At 39.0% G+C, this 26,728-nt stretch overlaps 1 protein-coding gene and 1 long non-coding RNA gene across 2 annotated transcripts; both read right to left on the reverse strand.

Annotated features, from left to right (window-relative positions):
• Positions 1-425: 425 nt before the first annotated feature.
• Positions 426-26,280, reverse strand: scp2a (sterol carrier protein 2a). Its single transcript, XM_031293653.2, has 16 exons — positions 26,109-26,280; positions 24,375-24,432; positions 24,180-24,251; positions 23,112-23,243; positions 22,803-22,867; positions 21,170-21,296; positions 20,973-21,036; positions 20,803-20,889; positions 20,182-20,332; positions 17,592-17,739; positions 15,403-15,510; positions 13,657-13,810; positions 12,693-12,789; positions 9,979-10,108; positions 4,143-4,222; positions 426-1,028 (listed from the first exon to the last, which is right to left on the reverse strand). Exons 1-16 carry the CDS (start codon positions 26,160-26,162, stop codon positions 933-935), a joined length of 1,623 nt encoding a protein of 540 aa, XP_031149513.1. The 5' UTR covers positions 26,163-26,280; the 3' UTR covers positions 426-932.
• Positions 2,692-4,123, reverse strand: LOC118495941. The gene is made up of 2 exons (XR_004898398.1): positions 3,592-4,123; positions 2,692-3,537 (listed from the first exon to the last, which is right to left on the reverse strand). It is a non-coding gene; the product is annotated as an uncharacterized LOC118495941 (long non-coding RNA).
• Positions 26,281-26,728: the final 448 nt, after the last annotated feature.

Below are 26,728 nucleotides of genomic sequence, written 5' to 3' on the forward strand. Positions count from 1 at the left end.
AGTTTGTGTACGATTAATTTCATCATTTGCATATAGAGTAGACAGCAATCACTTTTTAGCACGACACTGGTAGCCAGTCAACCGCAATTTATGAGCCCTCTAAAGATGTAGCAACTCCCTACCCTGTACTGTGCATGCGGGACACACAGACCGACAGAAACACAGACAGACACCTCGATTTATAGTTAGATATTTACGAAAATATAATAACATAGAAAAAATATTGGCTCAAATACCTTCTTCTTCTACTAAGACAAAGTAGTATTTTAGAAAGAGAAGTATTTAAGATCTCACACTGTAACAGATTTATGTCAAATCAAACTTATCACTCAACTGTGAACCTGTTTCACAATATGATGAAGTAGAAAAAGAAGTAAATAATGAAATACCTACTTTAAAAAGGGGAAAATAAATGTCAGACATTGTTATCGTCAGTGAAGGATTTTTTTTTTTTTAATTAGATAATTCCTATCATTTACAGACATATATTCTATACAAAATGATCTATCAAAATGGTTGAGGCCAAAAATGGCTTTAAACCATGAGTTGAATTCTATAGACAGAAATTAGAGGCACATTGAGTGTTTTAACTACATGATTTATCAAACACAGAGCAGCGCCACATATTTTTGAAATTTGCACTGATGTTGCATATGTTGCAAGCAGCTCCTAAAGACTGGATGTTTCAGAATTGATATCAGAATATAAGATGATGGGTCAAGAAGATTAAACAACATATACCAGGATATTAACAATTATGTATATACTATGTGGTGAATGTGCTCTGATCAAAGTAGCAGCTGGAATTGAAACTTGATGGATCATCTCTCAAGATCAAACGCATTATCAAAGTATTCAATGAGCTTGTTGATTAGGAGGAATTAAGTTGTCCTTTAAGTGCTGCTCAGAGGACAAAAAGCTAGCTAAGAGTCTCACAGCTTGGCCTTGCCTGGTGTAACCTGCAGGTTCTGCAGCTTCATAGCTATGCCCATGTTCCCAGTGATCTTCAGTTTCCCTTTGAAGAACGCCTGCGGATAGGAGTTAAGAGGAAAAAGATTAAAAATTTGACTTTTAACTTCAAATCAAACTTTTAATAATACAATATAAATTGCTAAATTATGTTTTGTGTTGAAGGGATAGTTCGGATCTTTTGAAGCGGGGTTGCATGAGGTACTTATCCATCATCAGTGTATTTCCTACAGTAGATGGCGGTCTATATGTCCCCAGTTTGGAGAAGCAGGCAGGAATACAGACAAAGCTAAGCAATGTACTGCTGTGGACGGCAAAACGTAACTTAAAAAAATCAATATCAATTTGAAAAAGCGTACGCTAAATTTAGGATAGTTTCACCGCTTTACGATGCCGTCAGACAGCCCTTTCTGACAGGGAACTGAAGCCATTATATCCATCTATGCTCTCTTCAAAGCCACCAGACCCCTTTAACAAAAACGGTAACTTTACCTCACAGAACACAGGAGTTGCTGGTAGGGATGCACTGATCCGACTTTTTCAGTCCCGATACCGATACGGATGCCTAGGCTTTGTGTATCTGTCGATATTCGATACCGATCCGATACGTTGTTGAATTAATAATAAACTGTATACCTTCCACCTTATACCTTCCTTCCACCATGTGGAAGAGACTAAAGGCACCAGAATTTCCTAACTAAACATTACTTTCCTAACTAAGACAAAATAACATGCTGCTGACGAATGATGTAGGATGTGCTGCGACGGAGGGGAAAAAAAACCCTGGAAACTGGATCGGCCTGTGGATCTGTTAATTTTTCCGATCCCCCAGCTATTTTGTCAATATCGCGGCCAATATCAGATCGGTGCACCCCTAGTTGCTGGTCTACCACTGTTAGTTTGTTTGTGTTGTGTGATTTTGGTGTTTTAAAATGGTTAGTTCAGATTCCTCAAAGTCACAAAATAAAATCCTCAGCAGTTCATTGCTTAGCTTCTGTGTCGGTACTCCTTCCTGCTTCTCCAAATTTGGAGCGTGCCGACCACCATCTACTGTAGGTAATACACTGACTATGGATGAGTAACTCATTCAACCCCACTTCTATGATCCAAACTATCCCTTTAAGTGAAGATTGATAAGCTATCAACTGCCTAATCTCTAGGCTCTGAGTGGCATAAACAATTAAAAACAGAGCAAGGACTGAGGCTTTTGGGTGTTCTGGACTGAACACTTTATTTCCTTTTGTTGGCATTGACCTAGCCAACAACATGCACTTCAAGTTATGCCAATCTCCACTAAAACCATGTAAAGGCTGCAACAGTTTCTTCTTCTCTGTGGTGTGGTCTGTAACATTTAGCAGAGAGTAACTTTACGTAGCTGAGAGTAATTTTTTTTAATACACATCCCAAATTTTGCAATCCTTTAAATCAGTCTTCTCAGATAAAAATATGGCAAGCACAAACCAAGTTTTAACTTTTGTGGTTTGTTAGATTCTTTTGCAGTTGCTAATGGAGTATACAAGCCTACAAGATAAATTTACTATGGGCAGAGATGTCCAGCAGGTAGCAACACCCATCTGTACAGTCCTATCTATGTTTTTATCAAATGCACACACATTCCCACATTGATTTGATTGAGACTACATTCAGGTTTAGACACCTGCAGCTTTGAGCCTCTAACAAGCACTTTGACACCTTTCACAACTCAATTAGCTCCACCCTTCTATTCTGTTAGGACCAGCTGTGTGGCAAACGTTTGAATTAGTTCATTCCTGCCCTCAAACTATGGAGAGCAGAGAATGTAGAGAGTTGGATAACAAAACACTTACAGCTACACACATAGACGTAAAAAGGTTTCTGTATCTATGGCTACACAGCCAGAAGGTTACATGCTCCCACATGGGCACATCAATTACCTGAGCACACCATTTCCAAACAGTCAAAGCCACGTGGAGCTTATTTTACTTCTTAACCATCTTTAAAAAAACAGCCAGGCTAAATTTGATAGAAAAAAACATTACAGTATATCCTACTTGTTCAAATTCAGTTCCATACAAGCATTATTGGGGGAACATTTTTAAGCCACTCACACAGATGTTTCTCTGTCACTGAAATACTGAATAACTTCATCTAAATTGAACCTATTTTTATTATTTCTTTATCATCTGTTCATTTATTTACCATCTTATAGCATCATATATTCTGTTGTAGGCCATATAAAAGTGAGTCAATGGTATTTTTACTCATTTGGCATGAGTATAATCTTAGTGTAGGCAGTGTTTCGTCTATACTCCAACATGCTTTCTCACTTTGTGCGGCTGTATGCAGAGGTTCTCCACGTCTAATTGCCAATTGGATATGGCTGCACTGGCAGAAATCAAACGTGCACTTTGCCAGCAAAATAATCACAGCATGTCAGAAATTGATCACATTTCTCGGAACTCGTGAGGAGGCCAGCACAATTAACACCTATGTACCAGTAATGAGAATTCACAGTTCTGAGTTTCCTGTTGCTTTAAGAATTCCCCGGACTGACTAAATGGAAATGCGTCCATACAGAAACCATTAAACCTAATTAAGTTGGTGAACACAGGTGGTAATCTGGCCTACAGGCATGTATTTAACCATTTACACGCAACAGACAGTGAAAAGAAACATGTCTATGGGACGACACTATGAAAAAAAAAAAAAATCGGCACCAGAACAGAGAGCAGTTTTTGACTGTTTTGTGGATTGACAGTCGTGTGTAGACACAAATCCAGGGTGCCTTCACATAACCTGTTTGGTTAAAACAAACTGTTGCTTTTCCCCCCATTTAGTTCATCACTTCATTTGGGCTAGTGTGAAAGCTGTCAATCAAACTTCGGTACGGACTGAACAGCTGGACCGAGGTCCATTTCCAACTGCACTGTGATGCGGTTTATTTATGGGGTGAAAGCAAACTAACCAACCATAAAATGTGGTGATAGTGGATATGTGATTTTAGTATTAATTGAAAAAAAGCTTCTATTAAAACTGTTTTGGAACGTGAATTGTTGGAAATCTATCTCCTGATCTGTGTAAGCGTAGCCTATATTTATGTTATTATATTAGTCATATTTATAAGATCACTTTAAAAACAATATGCGCATCACCACGTGAGTGCAGATAGATATGGTTAGTGCATAACTACATACCGTTTGTGGATTCAACTTTCCTGTCATCAGATCCAGAATATCGCCATCACTCAAGGATAAGGTGCAGTCTGCCTTTTTACCTAAAAAGAAAATAATTAAAAGGCTTAGTTACTATGGTGAACTTCCACAATATATCGAATCCATCAGAATTACAAATTCAGAGACCTTTATGGATTATATGGACTGAACTCCTTATTCAAGCGTTATGTTGCAACACTTCTGCCTGGATATCTGGTCGTGTATTCATTCATTTGGTAACATGTTTAGGCTTTTATTACTTTATCTTTTTTTGTTAATTTATAACAATTTTATAACCTAATTTGTTTTTGATTTGTTTATGTATGTTTTCTTTTTCTTATCCCTTTCCGTTTTCATTTGTTCTATTTATTTAATTATCTGTATACTTATTTATTTTCATCATTGTGTGGGTGTTGTTTTTTGAAGAATAAGTTGCTTCCATTTTCTTGTATAAACTGTTTGTCTTTCTTAAAACTAAAACAATAAAGATATTTAAAAAAAGAAAATTAAATAAGAATTAAAACTTCACAGACACAGGAACAAATGCATATTTGCTGTTCCTTATACACACATGAAAAGGCATAATATGCAGTATTATCCTAAAAACCAATGTATAGACTAATACACAAATAATCTCAATCACTTATGACCCTAGGGGCCCTATTTTAACGATCTAAGCGCACGGCGTGAAGTGCATGGCGCAGGTGCGTTTAGGGCGTGTCCAAATCCACTTTTGCTAGTTTGATGGTGGAAAAAAGGGTCCGTGCGCCGGACACATCGTTCAAAAGGGTTGTACTTGGTGTCTTCATTAATTCATAGGTGTGTTTTGGGCGTAACATGCAATAAACCAATCAGAGTGTCATCTCACTTGCATTTGTACCTTGGCGCATTGCTATTATGATGGCGGATTTGCACCATAATATTTTTTTTTTTTATTTTGCATGTTTGTGTGCTGCTGCGCTTCCCGTGTGTGTGTGTGTGTGTGTGTGTGTGTGTGTGTGTGTGTGTGTGTGTGTGTGTGTGTGTGTGTGTGTGTGTTACAAGCTTAGTGTGCGAGCACTGTGCATAAGCCTAGGCGCATTTTACCAATTTGCTGTTAAAATAAGAATGAAATGCTGTGCTATTGACTTTAGACCAGGTTTTTGTTGGTCACTGGTGCGATCACTTCCCGCTGCCTCAAGATAGCAATACGCCAAGAATGCACCTGAACACACCTCCCTGTAAAGACCTGCACGGCCATGGGCACAAGATAGGGCCCTAGAAGTGCATGGTGCTATCTGTACACCAAGACACACAGGAGGAAAATGTTAGTCACCATTTTTACAATGATCTAAATAGAAAGCACTCCAGAGCCCACTCGCCATTTTGATGAAACTTTCCATTAGTGTCAAAACATGTTGTGTATGGCACATCCAATGCAGTTTCTTTCACTGAAGCTGAAAGCCCAATTAAAAAAACTTAATAAAAATGTGCACTGCTATGTTTTGTGGCTTCCCAGGACAAAATGTCTGAATACCACCATCAGCCGAATAATGTTCTTACTATTTGCAGATAAATATAATAAGAATGTCAAAGGTTTCCATAAGAAAGTGTGTTTAGGTGTATGCTTATTGCACAGAGTTGTGTGCTGTCATAGAGATGGTGGTTCCCCGAATAAAGGAAACTGACGCACAGATGGTTTAGCTTAAGTGGTAAATATAAGGGTTAGGGTCACAGTGGCCTCGAGCAAAGTACATTGAGTAATAATGACAAATGAAACAGGAACAGAATGTACCGCTTCTACGTGAGCGCAAATGAGGACGAGACATACTGTAATACAGTGGCCCCCACCCTGGCAGGTGTTGTGTGAAGATAGCGGCGTTTGGTGTTTTAAGCCCCCAACGTCGTCTTCCAGACAGCGCTGCCTGGAAGGCACTAGGATTAGGCAATGGTTAGGGTTAGGTGCCTTTAAGTCGACGGTCCCAGCACTGCCTTGAAGTCGACATTGGGGGCTTAAAACACCATCGAGCAAAGATAGCAGTCCTGGTGCTGAAGAAGAAGAGGGGGCCCAAGAAAGTATAAGAGGGGAAGAATAGATTGGGGCTCACAAGGTCTGACAGTCTAGAGATACGTGGACTGGCTCTGGCTTTTTTGTCTGTTGCTAGGGAAACTTAGTCTCTGCGTGCTTTGTGATCCCACAGATCTGTGTATTGAAACTCAGATGCTTGACTGAAACGAAACGAAATGTATTTGACTTTATCTTATCGTCTTATTTAGCTCTTGCTTAGGATCAATGTAATACCAATTTAACGAATGCGCTGGGATATATAGGTCTTTTATTGGAGTCAGACACATTGTCCCAAAAGGGGGGAGGAAAGGAAATTATTAAATTAAATTAATTAAGGAGAGGAAATCCCCAACAGCCTGTAAAAGCAGAATACTTCCTTTCTTCACCCTGAAGAAAACCCTTGGAGTTGAAACACGTAGGTTATCCATGCATTATTTTTTTACTTATATTCAGAGTGCCTCGGATGCATTTCAGACTGCCAAAGCACACCATGGACTTCAATTAAAAGTAAGCCCAACTTTGAAAAGCACCTGATTTTTTACTTTTACCACACCAACATCAAGTTTCTTAACCCAGTACAGCTTTCCCTATTTTTCTTTACAAATGTAGTACTGTCATATCAAAAAAGGGCAAAAAAAAGAATCTCAGGATTTCTCTGAAGATGTCTTTCCATTTCCTGAACAATGAGTCAGATGGAGAGGCAATGTTAAATTCAGAAATAATGGCTTGGATCCAGAGAACATCACAGGGTTGAGGGGGGCGCAGCCTAATGGAAGAAACAGTCAGGGGGGGTTTTATGAGAGAGTGTGTGTGTGTGTGTGTGTGTGTGTGTGCATGTAGCATATGAGGGTGTGTGGAGGTCACAATGAGCTTATAAAAGGCAAAATACAACTCCTTAGCATTAAGCACTTTTTTTTGGCAGGATGCTGCTGTGTCGTGCGGTAGCCTGTTGCAGCAGCTCCTGATGTGTATTTGTATTTTGTGTGTTTTTAGTCACTTTTGGTCTTTAAGTGCATTTCTTTTTTATGGTCACTTAGAACATCTGTGTTGAAATGGCTTCTGTCAACTTCTGAACTTTTCTCTTAGTTCTATTCTTACTTTGGTCGTTTTTTGTAACTGCGAGTTACGCACAATGCAGCAGGACTTTTTGTTTACACATGCGATCAGCTGATAGCGCTGTGTCGACCTGTGCTGCTGCCGGGGGCCAAGCCTGAAATCCCGAAGGAACTACGGAGGAGACGCCAGCGATCATTATGGGGAATGTACGTCTCTGGGAAATAAGACGGACGCTCATTAAAACCCAGAGGAAGTTTTAATGCTCGACGAGTGAAACACGTGACTAAAAGGTGCTTTGTCATTTGCTGAGGGTGAAGCCCTGAACTTTGTGAGAACCTAGAAGGCAGAGCATTGCAGCGCTTGGGAGCGCTTTAAAACAGTCGGCTCGTAAAATTAAATGAGAATTGAAGTCATTTAAAAATTAAATCGCAAACAGGGGTGAATCAAGATCGCGATTTTATAACGATTTATCGTGCAGGCCTACATCCAGCCACTACTACTAGGTGAGAAGCTGCAGCTGATGGGTGTTGGTGCGCCCACAGTCTCCTGGATCACTGACTACTTGACAGGCAGACCACAGTTTGTCCGTCTGGACCTTGTTCTGTCTGATGTGGTGGTGAGTGGTACAGGGGCTCCACAGGGGACTGTGCGGTCTCCTTTTCAGTTCATCTTATACACCACAGACTCAGAGTCATGTCACATACAGAAGTTTTCTGATGACTCTGCAGTTGTTGGGTGTATAAGGGATGGACAGGAGAGAGAGTACAGAGCGCTGGTGGACAACTTTGTGGAGTGGGCGGGTAAGAATCACCTGCAGCTGAACGAGGATAAGACCAGAGAGATGGTGACTGACTTTAGGAGGAGGGGAACGGCTCCGCAGCCCCTTTGCATTCTTGGTGGAGATGTGGATATGGTTGAGGTCAACATTGACAACAGGCTGAACTGGAAAATCAACAGTACTGCTGTTTACAAGAAGGGGATGAGCAGACTATTTCCTGAGGAAGATGAGATCCATCAACGTCTGCAGCAGAATGTTGGAGATGTTCATGGAGCCATCGGATGGCATCGGAGCCAGCGACACAAACAACAGCTTCGATGTCGCACGGACCGCTACAGAGAATCATTCCTACCGCAGGCAATACAACTTTTTAACACTTCATCACTGAGTGTTAGATAAGACTCATATACATCACAACTGCACTAAGTGCAACTTGCACAACAGGTTTACTTACATCTTTATTAATACTATTTAAGTAGTTGTAGATTTTTATTCCTAACTTGTATATATTTTAAATATTTGTTCTTGTATTCTCTCCTATTTATTATTTCATGTATATTGTATCCTATTATTTCATGTATATTCTGTATGTGTGCTGTGTGTCTGATATTTTGCTGCTGTAACACTGTAATTTCCCATTTTTGGGATCAATAAAAATCTATCTATATCCTATCTATCTTCTGCCTCTGCCATTTCGACAATATATCAAAATGCTTAAGGCATCAAATAGATGAAAACAGATTGTGCTTTTAGAGACTGTGTGTGGCTCTTGTTTTTATTAGGGTCATGTTTTTATTTTATTTGAATTAGTGTCATATTTTGATGTCCATTAAATCAGCTTTATCGGTCTTTAAATCCAAAGAAGACATTTAAAAGATATTTTCTGCGATGAAGACTTTTCAAAATGTTAACTTCTTTGATAGCTTTACTGGTAAGTTTTATTAGACTGATAATTCAATAGAATTGCAACTACCCATTACACAGCCAGAAAGCCAATGCAATTTCTAACATCTGGAGCCAAAAAAACAATTAAATCTTAACCATAACCCTGTATTCCCTAAATCTGTTAAAATGAAGACAGCGCTACAAAAGGTGAAGAGTTTATCAATTCAAAGATTAAGTCCCAGTTTAAAGTCTCTCAATTTTAAACCAGGATTTATGTGAGGGGATCCAACCTATTTATCCTTTGAGCTTCAAGGAACAAGAGCCAAACAAAGTGGTTCAATCCTGGTTTCTAAAGCCTGTTTGGAACATCTTTTACATCCACAATACAGACCACGAGTATCACATGCAAGAAATGTGATACACGTGTGTGAGTGTGTGTGTGTGTGTGTGTGTGTGTGTGTGTGTGTGTGTGTGTGTGTGTGTGTGTTAGGGGTGTTGAAATGAATCATTGCAATGCGGACCTGGACGATTCTGCATCGATGCAGTGAGAGACCATAATAATTATTTTGCCTAGTGATGTTGCTTGTTAATATATATCTGACTGCTTGAATTTGTTGATGAAAACCATGTGTAGCAAAATAATATTTAAAAGCTGATGCATCGTGATATCCAATCAATTCGAATCGACGAGTATCACAAGCAAGAAATGTGATACACAGGTGTGTGTGTGTGTGTGTGTGTGTGTGTGTGTGTGTGTGTGTGTGTGTGAGAGAAAGAGAAAGCCACATTTAATTCTGTCAATAAATGCAGACAAAAAGGTCGTATGTTGGTGCATGTACATACTGCTACTGAGATGCACAGTGTGTGGAAATTAGCACGGGGAGAGAAGTTACTGTGTAGAAATTACATGTTTTAACAGAAATGTCAGTCTGACTACCAGAGAATTCCTGTAGCAAGATTTCTGAGAATCCCTTAGCTCTTTTAGGGACATCATATGGAACGGCATATAACATTCGTTCCATACACCATCTCACCTCCGTTGAGATACACACCTGGATCACTGGTGACAGAACCTTTGCCATTTTTCACATCCACGACCCAGGTCGCTTCTTTCCCATCTGGTCCATCCTTCACTTTAAAGGCAAACACTCCACCAATCTTCTTGACAAGCTGCTCTCCTTCCTGCAGTGAGTCCAGAAGGGGTTTGAGTTGACATAAAGTAGTTGTAGACAACACTACTTGAAAACATAGGGCAAGAACAACCAGAGAATCACCAAATCATGTCCGCTCCTGAGAAATGTGACCAGCACTTGCAACCACTAATCAAACTGAAGTTTCCTGTAGTTGTTCAGAGCCACAGATTAAAATAATCCACAAGTGGGCAACACAGTTATTATTCAATATCACATTGGCAAGCGCAGAAAGGGAATGGGAGTTGGACATACAAGAGTGAGTAGAATTTAAAACAATAATAAGAATATATGCTCCACATGTCCTGCCACTTGAGGGTTCCAGGCCACTCCAACAGCTCTATGGCACGCTTTACAACTGACATAATTATTGTAAAGCAGCTCTGGTCTGCACCAACACCCGAAGCATCAGTCACCATCCCATGCAGGTTATAACTGACAATCTTGAGAAATCACACACTCAAGTGGTTTTGAGGATGTCTATGTAAATTAAAATACAACAGGATTCAGGATGCCTTAAACTACAGCCATTCAAACATATATATTCTGACACAGTTGGGGGGCCTGGGTGTTATTTGTGACAAAGTGGGCCTACCTTTTAAGAACTGTTTGTGTATTAGTCAGGCTGGTACCAGAGGCCTCCTTTATAAATGTACAAAGAACTGGTCCACCTGATCTTTTCTGATACGCCAAAGCACGTAATTAAGATATGGAATGACTATATCGGGATAGAAGATTTTGGTCATTTTTCCCAGCCCTATTACTATGCTGCAGAGCTCTGACTTTTAGTATATTGTTTATATGTTCAAGAAATATTTGAAAAAGCTTGACTCAATCACAAAATTAACCTTGGAAACCTGGCATATATTGGTGAAGAAATATAATTTGGAGAGGGATGTAGATGTTCTGAAGACTTCACCCTGTAAATGTGTTTTTCTCACATGCCTCCATGGTGAACGAAGAACTGACTTCAATTCATCAAGAGTTTTCAGTTTTTTGATTCTTCGTTCACCTTGGAGTAGGGATTGACCGATACTGTTTTTTCAAGGCTGATACCGATTATTAGTAGTTAATGAAACCGATAAGCATATACAGTGAAAATGAAAAATGTAAATTAAGATTTTGGAATGTTACAAAATCCAACACAAAACTTTGTAATAAATGATGTGTGCAAGTCTTTAATATAGCTTCAGTGATTTTTACCAGTGCAAGCATTTCTATAAGAAAAATATTAGGCACCATCAGACTTTCAGCTAGGCAGCAGAATGCCATCTGAAATCACGTTAATGTCATGCAATGAAGAAATTGATGGAGAGCTTTGATGGCTCATGGGGGTGCTGAAGTGGGTACATCCTTCCCCCCCAGCAGTACCTAAGATCTGCATTCAAACCATGTGGGTAACCATTTAAACATTATACAATTTAGGTTTAAAAATCCTCTTTTAGACAACCTGTATGGAAACTGAAAATGTAAAAAAGCCTTCTCTATGTTATTTCATGTGTGAATAAACATAGGAAGTTTCCATGCAGGAGTCCTATGTATGAATGCCAAAAACTGCTGTCTTACAGATATATGAACCAGAATTTGTTAAGGTTCCATGTGTAAAAAAGAGATAGAGTTCAAATAAGCTGTTACCTCATCAAAAATGCAACACATCCACAATGTTTCCCTACCTTTTTTCTTCACACAATATGGCTAGGGTAACACAAACATAGATGTTATAAATTGATCTCAGTGTGATGTAATAGCCTTGAGCTCTAGCTGGGAATAAAGCCTTGAGTTTATACAACTTTTCATATTGTATTTGAGAACAAGAGGTTGCTCTGATTCACCTTACTGCATGAGGGAAACAATTCAATAAAAAGGTGGATAAACTGGCTGTAGGACATTTGCACAAGCTGCATCCGTCTCTTAATAAAGACCATAAAACACTGAAAAATACTGGAGCAGCATCTGCATTCATGGAATTTTCCCTACACTTCACAGTACAGTACTTTCCTAGCAGTATACTAGTGACTTCAAAAGGTAAAGATAAGCCATTTCCTGTCATGTAAACATATGGTATATCTGCAATGCACAACAGCTCTATACTGCACCAGCACAAGAAGAGATAAAGCATTTCACCATCTAGACGAGGGGCTTTTCACTAATTCACGTTCAAAGAAAAAACTTTAGCATGCTGTAAGAGTTTCATAGGATCAGATTTAAACAGTTGTTACAGTACAGCATCACTCTGTTCATGTAGGTAACTGCATGCCTAATGCTAAAATAATCTGTAAAAAGATTTGTAAACAATAAAGTACATCTAGTGTGTTTAATAACAAAGTGTAAAAAAAAAAAAATAATTTCCCCTCGGGGATTAATAAAGTATGTTTTCTTCTTCCTTTCGTTTTATGGGGACATTTGCATAACATGGAACGATCAGTCGACTAAAAGGAAGAAAAGGGAACATAAAAAAAAAAATCTATGGATGCATTTAATTAGATGCAAACCCACTCTTCCACAGAATCAAACACAGTAGCTAGATTAAGGTGTTAGGAGGACTTTTTTTGTGACAGTGTGCTGCTATACAGTACCTCCTGTAGACGTTTTTCTATCTCTTTGAAGACAGGGTAAGCTTTAAACCCATCCAGATCGTTGAATGAGCTGGTGGGAACTGCACCTATGTGGGAACTGTGGGAAGCAGAAAGAACAGCTAGATACAAAGTACACAATATAAGGCAATGTAGCTTTACAAAGCAATGTAATAAGCCTGAGGCTTCTTGACCTCTCCTAACACATTTTTTATTTTTTCATTATCTGGATTTTATATGCAATATTATTTGTGTGCAAATACAATAAATAAATAATACAAAGCACTGTAATGTATCTACAGCAAAAGGCCAAATAATGAAGAGAAGAACTGTAATAGTAAAATATAGAAACCAATCTTATGCCTCTGGCGTGTTATGGCGTTTTTCCATTACATGGTACCTGCTCTACTCTACTCTACTCTATTCTACTCTACTCACTGTGTCCATTTTCCATTGCAGATTTTAGTACCACCTCAGCGTGGCTGGTCGTCATAGCGGCGCCGCAGTAAACTGATGTGACCTAACGCAACACACACACAGAACGTCGAAGGTGTGTGTTGTTGCCACAGCCAGAAGACACATTTTGTTTCAAATGAAGCTGGAGGCAGCAAAAAAAACACAGCTGGCTAAACTATTTAAAAATGGCAGGTTTGTTCAGGACACCCCCCTCTGTCGTTTTCACGTCACCTTTTGGTATTGGCTCAGCTCGCTTGGAACCTCGACTGAGGTGGTACTAAAAAAAGTACCTGTTAGCAGGTACCAGGTACTTTTTTTTTGTAATGGAAAACCAAAAAAGTCAAGTAGAGTCGAGGCGAGTCAAGCAGGTATCACGTAATGGAAAAGCGCCATTAGTCAGCAGTAGCTTACCTGCCTTTTAGAGCCTGCAAACAATGATCACTTATCAAATATATGCTACACAAAGTATCTAAGGGAACTAAAAACAAATAGTTCGTAAGTACTTCCTCACCTGGCTTCCTGAGGGAATCCTAACCTGTAGAGAGTGACAACCACAGCTCCTCCTAAGCCAATGTTGTGTTGCAAGCCCACTTTTGCCCCTGGGACCTGTCTCCTGTCTGCCTGCCCTCGGAGCTGCCAGCACAGCTCTGCACACTGGGCCAGACCTGAGAGAGTACAAGGAGGGAGAGAAGGAAAAGAGGGTGAGGGTTAGGTGACTTGTAGAGGGGGCTGTTGTATTTGTGTGGCGTGAGTATCTGGCAATGTAATTTATGGCTGATGAAGCTGTAAAAGGCTGAAGAAAGACACATTTAATAAAGTGAGGGAGACAAAAACAAGAGAAGAGGTTCAGGTATCATTATCAATAACTTTGTTTTTCAACTTGGTTCATTATGTTTTAACTGATCGATTGATTTGGACTCTGAAATGGCTTTCAGAGGAAAACAATACACATGTTGTACAATGCATTGAGCAAGTATTGTGATTTGTTTAAAAAACATTTGTTGCACAGAATAAAAAGCCCATCAACTTTCCTATTTCATAAAACACAATTCTTTTAACACAATTTAAATCAGCATTAGCTGGTTTAAATTTTGGGCCATCTGGGGGCAGCAGAAACAAGCTGTAAACAACACTGACGTATTCTCACCTTATAAAGTTGAAACAGTTGCTTATTTACAAAATCGGCAGACACAGACCAACATTCATTTGGAGTGGTGTTACTAGTCACCTAATAAATATGAGACAACATTTCAATCTTCTTTTAGCTCTCTTTTTGGTCTCCACCAACTCCTGAGAAAAGAGTCAGTTTCTTGAGCTGCTAAATGCTCCACCATGTTCACCAGCTAGTCGCTTTGTCTGTCTGGCATTTGGTGCTGGGCGGTTAGCATACATTAGAGCTTTTTTGCTAAAACAGCTGCCTTTTGCAGCTGGAAACAATGTTGATGATAGTGGTGACTGTGAGAGTGACCAAAACAATACTTTTGCATTATGAAAGAAGCTAAAACGCTCTGTAGAGCTGAGGGGGAACTGTAGAGTCAGGTGATGTGTTCGTCACTACGAGCTACCCCTTTCACATTACATACTGTATAGCCATTTGATACAGTTGTAACATAAAATATGATGTTCCTACTGTAGATGTCTAGCCAGTGACAGAGAACTCATGCTAGTGCCATAACAAAAGAGTTATCTTTGTTGCTCTAATTTCAAAATATCTACAAAGACGCTGAGAAGAGAAAATGTAGTTTTAACTCATACACATCGAGTTGCAGTCAATACATTTTTTCTTGGGGATGATCCCAACACTTTGGTTATTGAGTATGGCTACAATCTCGTCATACGTCTCGGCCTCCAAATGAAGACACTAAAGCATTTTGCAAGTGTTAAACACGATCTCTTCACTGAGAGGGGTGACAAATTGACTCCTAATCTGGCAACTCCCTAATCTTGGCAGGGACAGCACTTGCTCTAACGTTATAGTTAAGTATTTCATCCAATCTGCTTAATGAGCTTTTGCATTTCTCCATTATCCCTATGAGCTAAATGATTTAAGAGCAAAATCCTCTTTGTGGTGTTTCTTTCACATTCTCCAGCACTCTTCTAATCTGAGGACTTGTTTCTCAGTGCAATACATATGGTGACATATGCCACCTAGTGGCCACTGTGGAGGTTGTTTGGCAAAAGTTTGAAGATATACACCAGCGTGCACATAACAATACATTTATAGAGGCTTTCGTCAAGAGTCAGAGGGTCGGCCTACCTGTGGCGCCCAGAGGATGTCCTTTAGAGATGAGACCACCACTAGGGTTGACAACAAACTTGCCTCCATATGTGTTGTCCCCTCTGTCAATCATCTCTCCTGCTTTACCTGCAGAGGTTGTAAAACACACAGGAAGATCACAAAAAAGTACAGAGTGAAATCTACAGTACAATATTATGGCACATTCATTTGATATTATCAGTACATGCATGGTATTATCAACAAACACGCCTTTGTTTGTATAGTAGCACATTTTGTATTAAAAAATGTGACTTACAAAAATCATTTAAAGGATAAATTAAAACAATTACAAGTGAAGACATAAGAGAAAATAAACTAAAGCAAACTGTTTCTGAATAATTTATTTGTATATGTCTACTTTATAAGGAAGCTATAAGAAAAGGAATCAAATAAGTTCCTACAAATAAATAAGAAATACTACAAATACTTTAAAGTTGGTCTGATGTTTGTCATTATGTAAAATGCAACACTGAAAAGTATGTCTTCTAACTATATCTCATATACTAATATGAGTTGATGAATGTTAACCAAATGATAAAAAAAAAAAAAATAAAAAAAATATTCTTCATGCCTGACACATTTCTGCAGTCAAAGGCATGACTTGGTAAGTGTGAAAATATCAAAATCTACTTATAGTTTCAGTCACTCATACATGAAATCAGAATTTTCCATCTCAGACTACAAAGCTTTTTAAAATTATCTCCAGAGTGGATGTGTTTGTCACGCTTGCATTGTAGTGTAATAAGGGAAACGGAGCTGTTCAACACTGATGAAGCCGTCAGTCCTCCCTTTTAAATTGGTCGGGTGCTTCTGTGCAGCAGCAACATTTAGAGGCCAACTTTCTGTTGGCTCACACTCCCTATGCGATCACTAATTTGCTAATGTCAATAAAGCTGACCAAACAATATGAGAGGGTTTTTTTTTTATATCCCCTGTGTATTGTGGAAACAGGCTTTTAACTGATGTAATTTTTTTTAAAGTTCTGGGCATTTCTGCCTTTATTTGATAGGAAAGCTGAGATATGAAAGGGGAGAAAGAGGGGGGAAGACATGCAGGAAAACCGTCACAGGTCGGATTCGAACCTTGGACCCTTTTTTAGTAGTTCTGAATCCCTCTTGGGGAGACACTCTTAGTCCTGTCATGCAATGTATTGTTCATTATATCTCTGGCATTTCTGGATCACTTCCCTTTTGGCCATTTCACTTCTGAACACAAACCAGGGGAGGAGGTAGTGAGTCCTAAGACTATTCACTTGAAGTGTGTAGTGGAGTTGATGAGATGAGATGATATGATGTGGTTCGTGTTGATGATGATGTAGATGATGATCCCTATGTTTCTAATGATGACGATTTTGTTATGATGGCAGATTGAAGATGGCGTGTGTATATATATATATATATATAGTCATATTCTGACGCTATTTATTCTATCTGCCTTGGCATTTTCTGAAGATGCTATCGATGCTTTGCTTTGTACACTGTGAAAATCTGAATGTCGAACACTAGTACCGTTGTTGGACTTTTTGCCCACTTGTATTGAGGATACCTTCCCACCTCCTTACTGTACTGTATGTCAAGTTTTTTTATGTATTGTATGTCTTGCTGTAAAACCAATTGCCCTACAGGGGCAAAAATAAAGTTGAAAGTTCTGTATGTTAGCTTCACAGCGAAATGCCCTCATAACCCGGTAACAAAGAGGCAGGAAACTAAAGGCAGACTTTTTGAGAATGAACAAATCATGTTTAAAGTCTAGTTTATTTGGCGATTTAGATTTTGCTCAGGTCAGTCCTCTGTGTGTGTGTGTGTGTGTGTGTGTGTGTGTGTGTGTGTGTGTGTGTGTGTGTGTGTGTGTGTACGCACGCGTGCATGGGGGGCAAGGAGGTTCAGAGGTGAGACAGGCTGAAATTAGAGGCTGCTCTACACACTATTGGCTCACACTCAGCTCAGCATCCCTATAGGAAAAACTTAATTTGAATATCAGCAGTTACCTAATATAAAAAAAACATTAAGGACATTCCTAATCCTGTCCTATTCAATGTCTTCTCCTGAAAGTAGACACTTAAATTCAGGTGGAAGAAGGACAGTGGAAATTGTCTCTATTCCTGCTTTAACAGCCAAGTTTTAAAATAGCTTGGGGATAAAGTAGGATTTGAAGAGCTGCAGTCTTACCCTCTGGACACAGCCCCAGAGCCTCATACGTGATGAGCTCATTGGCGGAGAAGCAGTCATGCAGCTCGACCACATCGACATCACTGGGCTTCAGACCTGCAGCTTCATAACACTTTTTGGCAGCCGACTGAGACATGTCATATCCCACCTGAATAGCAAATAAAAACAATGGGATGCTCATTAAAGCAAACAAATGTATCATAATAAGGTTATCTTGTCAGGTCCCAACACTAAAGACTGTTATGAGGGGTAAAACTACAGCTGATAACTATAAAAACAAGACTTAACCTTCAATCCAGGTTATGCATCGACTATATAGCTTCCAATTTCATAAAGGAATACTGGGCTTTGTTGATATTGTGATGCCCTTAAAGTATTTTTTAAACGTTTTTTTTACATTTAAGTTTTACTGCATTTTTTTTTGTTCATAAACTTCCATAGTATTGCCATCAGAAAGCAATTGACCCAATTTAGTAATATTTATTTCTGCTGCCAAACCCTATTAAAAATCAGTTTCCCTCTAGCTGTAAATAACAGATTCTTACAAATTGGACAAGACATTGCCAGAAATAGGAAGACATCTATTAAGTTCTTTAGCTATGTTACATGAATTAAGGGGTTATTAATATTTCTATTACATTTAGGGTGGTGCTTCAACCAGCCCTAACTACCGGCATTCATACTGTTGTGTCCTTATATGCCCATGAGAGTGGATATCTAATTTCATTTATTTATTTATTTAATAATTTAAAAGTTAATTTTCTGAAACCACTGCTGTGGAAACTTTAGAGGAAAGGCAGAAATAAGAAAAGATAATCATTTTAATTACTTCTGCTCTCCCCCATAATGATAGAGGTACATCCATCCCTCTCTTGAGGTCTTCCTTTATCGTCGTCATAACCATAAAGACGGATGCCGGTTTTGTGCTGATGATTTGTAACAGCACTGGCTAATGGTTCCAGTGCTACTGTAAATATGAGTGGAGATGCAGGATAGGATTAGTAGTACAATCAAAAACCTTAATCCACTATATATATATTGTACCAAAGCCACATTATAAAAAACATTTGGCTGTTCTATCCTGACAGAGATATTGCCACCGCTGGGTGCTGAATTGATCCCGCTCTTGACATTATATGAAAAAGTGTCCTTGTGTTAATAGAGGTGAGGCAGCCAGCAACGAGAACCACTTAATCTATATGAATTCAAGATGAAACCACTCTCAAGACGTAAACTGACTTTGTGGAAAAATGGTGCAAATAGCCTTTGCCTGGTTTGGCAACAGGGGAAATCACAGCAGACGTCATTCTGTGTGGCTCTGTTAGATCAACAATGTCATTATAAATAAAAGGGAGGAAGGGGATCAGTACATCTTGAAAACACTGATAAAACACCAATGCTGTAACAGTGCTCCCCAGGTGCTTTACTAAAAGCCAACATCTTGATTGCAGCCTTTCATCTCTGACACTGAAACACCTCTTCCTAAATATTCTGTCTCCATTTCTTTTACCCCTTATTTGTATTGAAACAAAACATCAACTTTAAGGAGTATTTAGAGTTAGACTATTGCAGGGTTTCTGTTTTAAGACCATTATGTTTTAAGACCATTATGAATGAAATTTAAGACCTTTATCACAACATCAACCAAGCCCTAGTTTTTTTCAAGCTAAGTATCACTAAACCTGCACTTCCCCATAGCTGAAGAACAGTGTTGGGCAAGTTACTTTTAAAAAGTAATTAGTTACAGTTACTAGTTACTTCTTCCAAAAAGTAACTAAATTAGTTATTCAGTTACAAATTATGAAAGTAACTAGTTACTTCAGAAAGTAACTATTGCGTTACTTTCAAGTAAATTTTTTTTTTTTTTTTCTCAATTAGATTACTCGTTACTGAAAAAAAGTAACGCCGTTATTTATAACGCCGTTATTCCCATCACTGCTGAAGAATAAAATCCGTTTCATGCCTGTGGAACAATCCAAAAGAGACTCGCACCAATAACATGAAAGCTGATTGGCTGCAATATAAGTTACATGTTGGTCTCATTTGTAGTCATAATGCAGCAAATTATATTTGGACTAGCGAAAGAAAGAACTACCACAGAATATATATAATAATATAATATATGATAATGAGGTAGTGTTGCATGGACGTAGGAAAAATTAAATAAAAAAAAGTTTAAAAATTATTTGAAATGGTTTAAATATTAGAGAGCCCCCATCTTCGTGAATAGCAGGATCAAGGACTTATATTCTCCATTTGTTTCAGCTAAGGCTATCATTTTGCCTGCTTTATCAACACTCTCAAACTATTTTTGTCAAAGTCTGTATGGCACAAATGATGTATCTTAATGCAATATAGCTTGCAAATTTGCGCTAGTGAGTAGTACTAACTTCTGTAGTTCAGCAAAGCAAAGTGTGTTTTCTTACACATCTCTCCCTAGTGTTGGCTGTAACGTAGCTACATTTCACATCCCCTGACAAAGTACTGTTAAACGTCAAATATTTTATTTTATGTAGATCCAGAAAAGGGGAGAATGTTATAAACACAGTTTGTTGTCATGAGATAAACTTTGTAAATGACAATTTCTTACCATCTTAATGCAGCTGTTTTCTTCAAACGTGGAGGCAAGGTCAGTCACCATCTCTTGGGCCACAATCTCCACCGCCTGGTTCTCCAGATGGTGTTTCCTGACAAAGGCCTCGCTGGCCAAAACTGCTGCTCCGGCACCATCTGATGTTGGGCTGACGAGAGAAGAAAAGCAGGACAAGCCGACATTATGTGGTGGTGTTAGGAACTGAAGCAACTATTAGGGCTGTACGGAATAGTTTGAAGCTTCATTCATAAGTTGACATTTGAATTCTCAATCTAACAGCACCATACATTCAATTTTACATAACCACAATAACAAAATCATCTATTTTTGCTCTTGAGACTATTATAGTAAATGGCTTAAGTCATTACAAAAAATAGATCCATATTGATTTAAAAAGAAATAGGAGCTTCTATTGAGGTTTTCGAATGAAGCTTTGAATGTGCAAAAAGAAATTACTTTTGGCACAGCCCTAGCAATTATGATCAATAACTCTGCACTTTGATCAAATATATCTGAATGCTACTTGCTAGCCTCTGTCCTGAAATAGTTACACTCAAGGCAGAATGATCAATTTACTTTCAAAAGACGACACTAACTGTAAATCAGTGAGACTCTTACCAACACTGCAGCAGAGTAAGGAAGTCAAACACCTTCCTGGAGTTAATCACCTGCTCCAAACTGTACTCATCCTGGAACTGGGAATACCTGCATCCATGTAGACACACATATTCACACACAAACTTGAATAAAAAATGAATTGATCATTTGTTTTAAGAGTTAACTCTTACGGGTTGTTGGTGGAATGCTTGTGGTTTTTCCAGGCAATTTTGGCAAAGTGTTCCGGTTTAGTGCCTGAGGAGATTAAAACATTGATACAAAAATTAAGATATAGTAAAATAATTACCTCAATGCAAGATACAACCATCACTATCACATTTTAGACCTTGTAAGCCGTTTCTGTATCTAACACACATGTAGCATGTACCATATTTCTCCATGTGCTCCCTGCCAGCGTTGCCGAACATCTGTGGTGCTGCTGGAGCTGCCACCATCCCGTAGCGGTTGATCATCACCTCCATGTGCTTGTCCATGGGATTGGTCCTGTCCATATACTAGAAACAAGTAGTGTTTTAATTAACATTTTACTTACTTGCTTGCTTGGTTTTTCATCTTGTAAAAAAAGAAAGCCAACTTAAGTGGAGAATGATCTGTACTGTCGAATTTGTTGATGTTAGATACTGATATATTTTTTTTATGTTTTGGTAACAACCAAGCAAGAAATTTATTTTTGACAAACTGCTCAGCCTACTTGTGTTTTAAAGTGCCCATATTATGAAAAAAATCACTTTTTCTGGGATTTGGGGTGTTATGTTGTGTCTCTGGTGCTTCCACACACATACAAACTTTGAAAAAAATCCATCCATGCTGTTTAGAGTGAGATACAGTTTCTGAATGTGTCCTGCTTTCAGTCTCTGGGTGAGCTGTTCAAAATCGGCACGGCTTGTGACGTCACAAGCCGAAACGAGCAGGCTAACCGCAACCATTAGCTCGTAGCGTTAGCATGCTAACGCTAGCATGCTAACGCTAGCATGCTAACGCTAGCATGCTACCTCATTCTCAATAGCAAAGCACTGCTACAACACACACAAGTTCACCATAATCTACAAAAGAACTACTTACATGTGCGCCCTCATTTAGAAGTCTCCCAGCTAATCCTGCCTTGTAACTGACCAAAGTTGTAGAAACAGCCTTTCTTTTACTGTCTATGGAGCTAGCTAGCTGACATGATCTACATCTGAGCTACTGAGCATGTGCAGTGCAATCAAAGATAGTACAGAAGAAGAAGAAAAGAGGTCTCACTCTGTAGCTAAAACAGAGACCAGCTGAAAAGAGGATCTGCAGCAGTGAGAGAGAGCACTGCAGTACAACAAAAATATGGTGTTTTTTGAAAATTAAACCATGTAAACCTATTCTGGTACAACCTTAAAATGCAATTATGAACCTTAAAATGAGCATAATATGGCTGCTTTAAGTTTACATTTTAAAAAGGTAGACCTCTTCATTATAATCCGCACTCTACACCTTCTGCTCCCTTGTTATAGGAATTCACTCAATAGCAAACAGCAGTTAATGAAAACTTTTAAAAAGAGCACAGAGGTTCATTATTTCTTACTTTTCTGGGGTGCAGCCACACTAAGTTGTTATGTCTGCTGTGATACGTTTTTTAAATGTTTATCAATGAGGTGTATTTCTCTGAGGACTACCCCTTCTGCTCCCATGTTATAGGAATTCACTCAATAGCAAACAGCAGTTAATGAAAACTTTTAAAAAGAGCACAGAGGTTCATTATTTCTTAATTTTCTGGGGTGCAGCCAAACTAAGTTGTTATGTCCGCTGTGATACGTTTTTAAATGTTTATCAATGAGGTGTATTTCTCTGAGGACGAATGCAGACCCCAGCTGATATTTCTTCTTTTCCAACTATGCTGCTGGCAAAACTACAAGGGGTGGACACAATATCAACAACACCTGTATAGTGTATTGAAAGATATTGTGAAGTGTTATTTTGTTCACCTCCTCTACATCCAGTACAACAACCCACAGTATATAGTTTTATACCTTTGAGGACAAAGAGCCCTTCTCCATCCTCTCAAACCCGAGGGCAAGCACACAGTCAACAAGACCTGCAAAAGGAGATGAGAAGTGATCAAAGAGTGGATTTTACCGTCTAAGTTAAATAATAGATAATGGGTTTAATCTGCAGAAGTCGTTTGAGAAGTTTCTATGGACATTGCAATACTTTTCTCTGTTGTGAAAATGTGTCATTATTAGAATCCATTGAAACCACAGTGAGCGCTTTACAGCCTCCTTTTTAAAAGTATAGATTTTAGGTGGTTTTTCACTTTTATGGTGTCCCGCTCAACTCACCTCCCAGAACGAGCTGGCGAGCCATGAAGAGTGCAGTGGAGCCTGTGGAGCAGTTGTTGTTGACGTTGATGATGGGGATCCCTGTCAGGCCCAGGCTATGGTAAATGGCCCTCTGCCCACAAGTGGAGTCACCTGAGGGAATAAGGTAGGGGAGAAGATGTTATTCCTTATTAATTTAAGTTTTTTACCCAGATAATTACAATATGAGACACATTGTTTTTCTTTAATGACCAAAAGCATTTGACTTAAAATTACATAAAATCTAGGTTTTTAAGAGTACATAGTATATAATAAGTTAGAAGAATGTAGTGGGAGTATACACTGTATGTACACTGTGATATAAAGTTGGCACTATTTACTATTTCAGTAGTCTCACATTGCCAGACCTATCTCCACAGCGCCGTGTCAGCGCAAGAGTATTGTCTGGCTGCACGACTTAACATTCTGGTATAGGGGGAAAAAAACACTCTGGGTTGTTTGTATTTCTTAAAAGCTTTAGTGCGTAACTTTTTGATATTACTGAATGTCTGTTGCATTCAAGCCACTGCCAAATGAGTTGCTACAAAAGCTAATAAAGACTATCAGCTCCACACAACTCTCTCTGTATTTGTCAGTATGGCTACAGTATGTTCAGAAGATTGTGGACCCGACGGGCCGGGCCGCCTTCGGACAGATATTTAGAAATGATGTTCGGGTTCGGTTCGGGCTCGGTCGATCACAAGGTCACAGAAGGCTTGTATCATGTGGACGCGCCGACAGTTTTGTTGTCATTACTTAGAATTCCTCATGGGGGGGCGGCAGAAACTATGCACTATAGCTTTAAACCATTCACAACCATCTTGGGCGGTGCTAAGCTCCAGATGCAGCGCGGGGCCCTTGCAAAATAGCCGAGATAGCAGAAGGGGAGGAGAAAGCCTGATATCCACCGTGTGAGAGACGTGCTGGATGCCAGGCTTTATACCTGCACTGTACATCCGATAGCTAGACTACTATTTCAGTGGACGACATGTAAAATGTAAACAATATACAAAACGGTCACATTTTATCGGTGACTTAACAACATCTTACCATAGACGTATCCTACACAGGCTTGTTCAATGGCAGAATATGGGACACCTGCATCTGCTAGGGCCTTTTGACCTAAAATAAGATGTAGACATAGAGTAATAAAACACTTTGTTACATGTTATGCAACAAGACAGATATTCACATATGGTATCTTTTGAGTGACTGAACAATGTCCATATTCCGAAAGATAGGCACCTGCTTCCTTGGCCATGTCAGGGTAATCATAGTCGCCTCGGGCTCCAGGCTTGTCAAACTGCAGCAAAATAGAGAAAAGTGAGAGACAAACTCTACAACCTGCTTATGTTGATGTGAATCAACATATTGCATTCACATCGGATTTTACTGTTCTCATGTACAGGATAACAGTCTTTTGCATTACTGAACATTCAACTTTTTGTTACCAACCTTAACGATTACATTTGATCAAGCTGTACTTTTAGTTATGATGACCTTGACTTGCAAATTAAGCTGAAATTAGTCGCTTGTCAATGAAATAATAGGCTACTTTTTTGATGATGAATAAGTCTGGATCAACGAAAGTATATTTCCAGGATAAAGCCTGACATCCGGCTTGTCATGCTTTGCCCCTGGATATAGGAACTTAGCGCCGCCCAAGACGATCGTAATTGGTTTCTTCCACCTTTATTTATTCAGGGGGCAGTTTCACCGAGAGAGCAATGCTCTCTTTTTCAGGAACACCCTGATCACATTCACACAGTTACACATGTACACCTGGAAGCTGTCCAGTACAACCACAGTGTGATCTGGAGCCCATTACATAGAATATGAAGCTGGACAAAACACTGTTTCTGGTCATCATTGATTCACTATAGACAATGCACTAGATGGTCATAAAATGACATTTGAATAATTGAATAAACCCCATTCATTTCCATTGTAGGATGATTTTAAGAGTGATCCTCCACCTTAAGTGGTCAGTGGTCACATAGTTTGGTTTCAAAAGATTCAAGATATTAAGAGGAGTAAATAAAAGAATAAAGAAATGTGGAAATATAAAGACCAATTACAAAATATAAAATTATAAGCATTTTAATTTATTTTCACATTTATTTCTGTATATAGATATATATTTTAAATATATAGATTGCATGTATATATAAATCTTTGGTGGGAGCTTTTCAGTGCAGACAACAGGAAGGAGATGCACTTAAGGCACAAAAATAATTCCATATAAACTGACATGATCTCAGTTTATAAAAAAAAAAAAAAAAAAAAAAAACATTAACAAGTGACATTTTAGTGTAATTGTGATGGGCATGGTCAACATTCCGAGGCCTGAAGCTTACCATCTTCACTTGCAACTTGCTTGTGAAACAATGATACTTGACTTGAGACTTGTTCTGACAGAATAAACCATATATATTTAATATCTATGCTTGAAACTAGCTAAACAGCTCTGGAGCTACAGTTCGTAATGTTAACAGCCTGCTGAGGTGATGACCCTGAGCACAGTTTGTACCTCTGTTGTCCATGAACTATGGACTCACATGGCACGAGATACAGAGCCAGTACGTCGAGCAGTCAACCCAGACCCAATTGCCACTTAATCAAGAAAAACAACATTTTTTAAAACTAAATATTAAAAAAAAAAAAAAAAAACTGAAACAATGTTATCTTGTTTAGTCTAACTTAGCTAGCTAATGTTTACATTGTGTAACGTTAGGGTCAGTTATAGAGCTAGTAGTTTTTTTACACGATACTTAACTGCTGTTAACAGTTCATTAGCTACACCATGGCCTGCTAGATAACTAACAAAACCAAATTTTTTTTTTTTTTTTAAGAGGAACTTGTTGAACAATGTTATATGGACTGCCAACTATGGAGTTAGCCAACTATCCTAGCCTCAAGTCTTACATAAGGTTGTTCATGTCGTCTTTCGGTTTTGAGACAAATGTTAAATAATATTACCTTTGTCATGCCCACGCCGATAACAAACACCCTGCTCTTCCTGGTCAGTGCCATGGTTGTTTTTCTTCAGCAGCAGGTCCACACAGACACAATCAGGTCTGTAGAAAGCAGTAGCAGCGACAGGATCCACCACCTACTCTAGATCAACGGAATGACATCCGGCGCGTCATTACGCGATGTCCCTCCCCTCTCGCCATCTTCACGGGGGTTAGCGCCACCCAGGACGGTTGTGATTGGTTTAACGAAATACAAAGAAGCCAGAGCGTTTTTCTTCTTATCCCAGAATAGATAGGTGGTGTAGCCAGACCATACTCCAGAGATGACACGAAGCTGTGGAGATAGAGCTCTAGCAATGCCGGACTACTGACATTGGCAGTCGAGCGACACCGCAGTGGCCTGTCTTAATTCTTTTATTTTTTCACATCACATAAATGAGCATGAGGTATGTGATACAATCCATGCCCCCACCATTGTACGTTGCTAGCAATGTCTGGACAGTACACGGTACCTTGAAATGCTGACAGAGTGAGATCTCTTTTTTTTCCTGGCTCCCACACAGGTCTTTTAAATCAGCTCCTGTTGCATTTAGTATTTGCCAAATGGGACATCTTTGCTCAGTC

This window comes from Sander lucioperca, chromosome 9, assembly GCF_008315115.2.
Source record: "Sander lucioperca isolate FBNREF2018 chromosome 9, SLUC_FBN_1.2, whole genome shotgun sequence".
Lineage (NCBI taxonomy): Eukaryota > Metazoa > Chordata > Actinopteri > Perciformes > Percidae > Sander > Sander lucioperca.

What these genes read in the sequence shown, in the direction of transcription:
- scp2a (XM_031293653.2), bottom strand. Translation starts at nt 26,162, where the DNA reads ATGGCACTGACCAGGAAGAGCAGGGTGTTTGTTATCGGCGTGGGCATG. An exon ending in TCGCCAGCTCGTTCTGGGAG is followed by an intron (nt 22,868 to 23,111) that starts GTGAGTTGAGCG and finishes CTCCTTTTGCAG; the next exon opens with GTCTTGTTGACTGTGTGCTT. An exon ending in ACATCCTCTGGGCGCCACAG is followed by an intron (nt 13,811 to 15,402) that starts GTAGGCCGACCC and finishes GTACTCTCTCAG; the next exon opens with GTCTGGCCCAGTGTGCAGAG.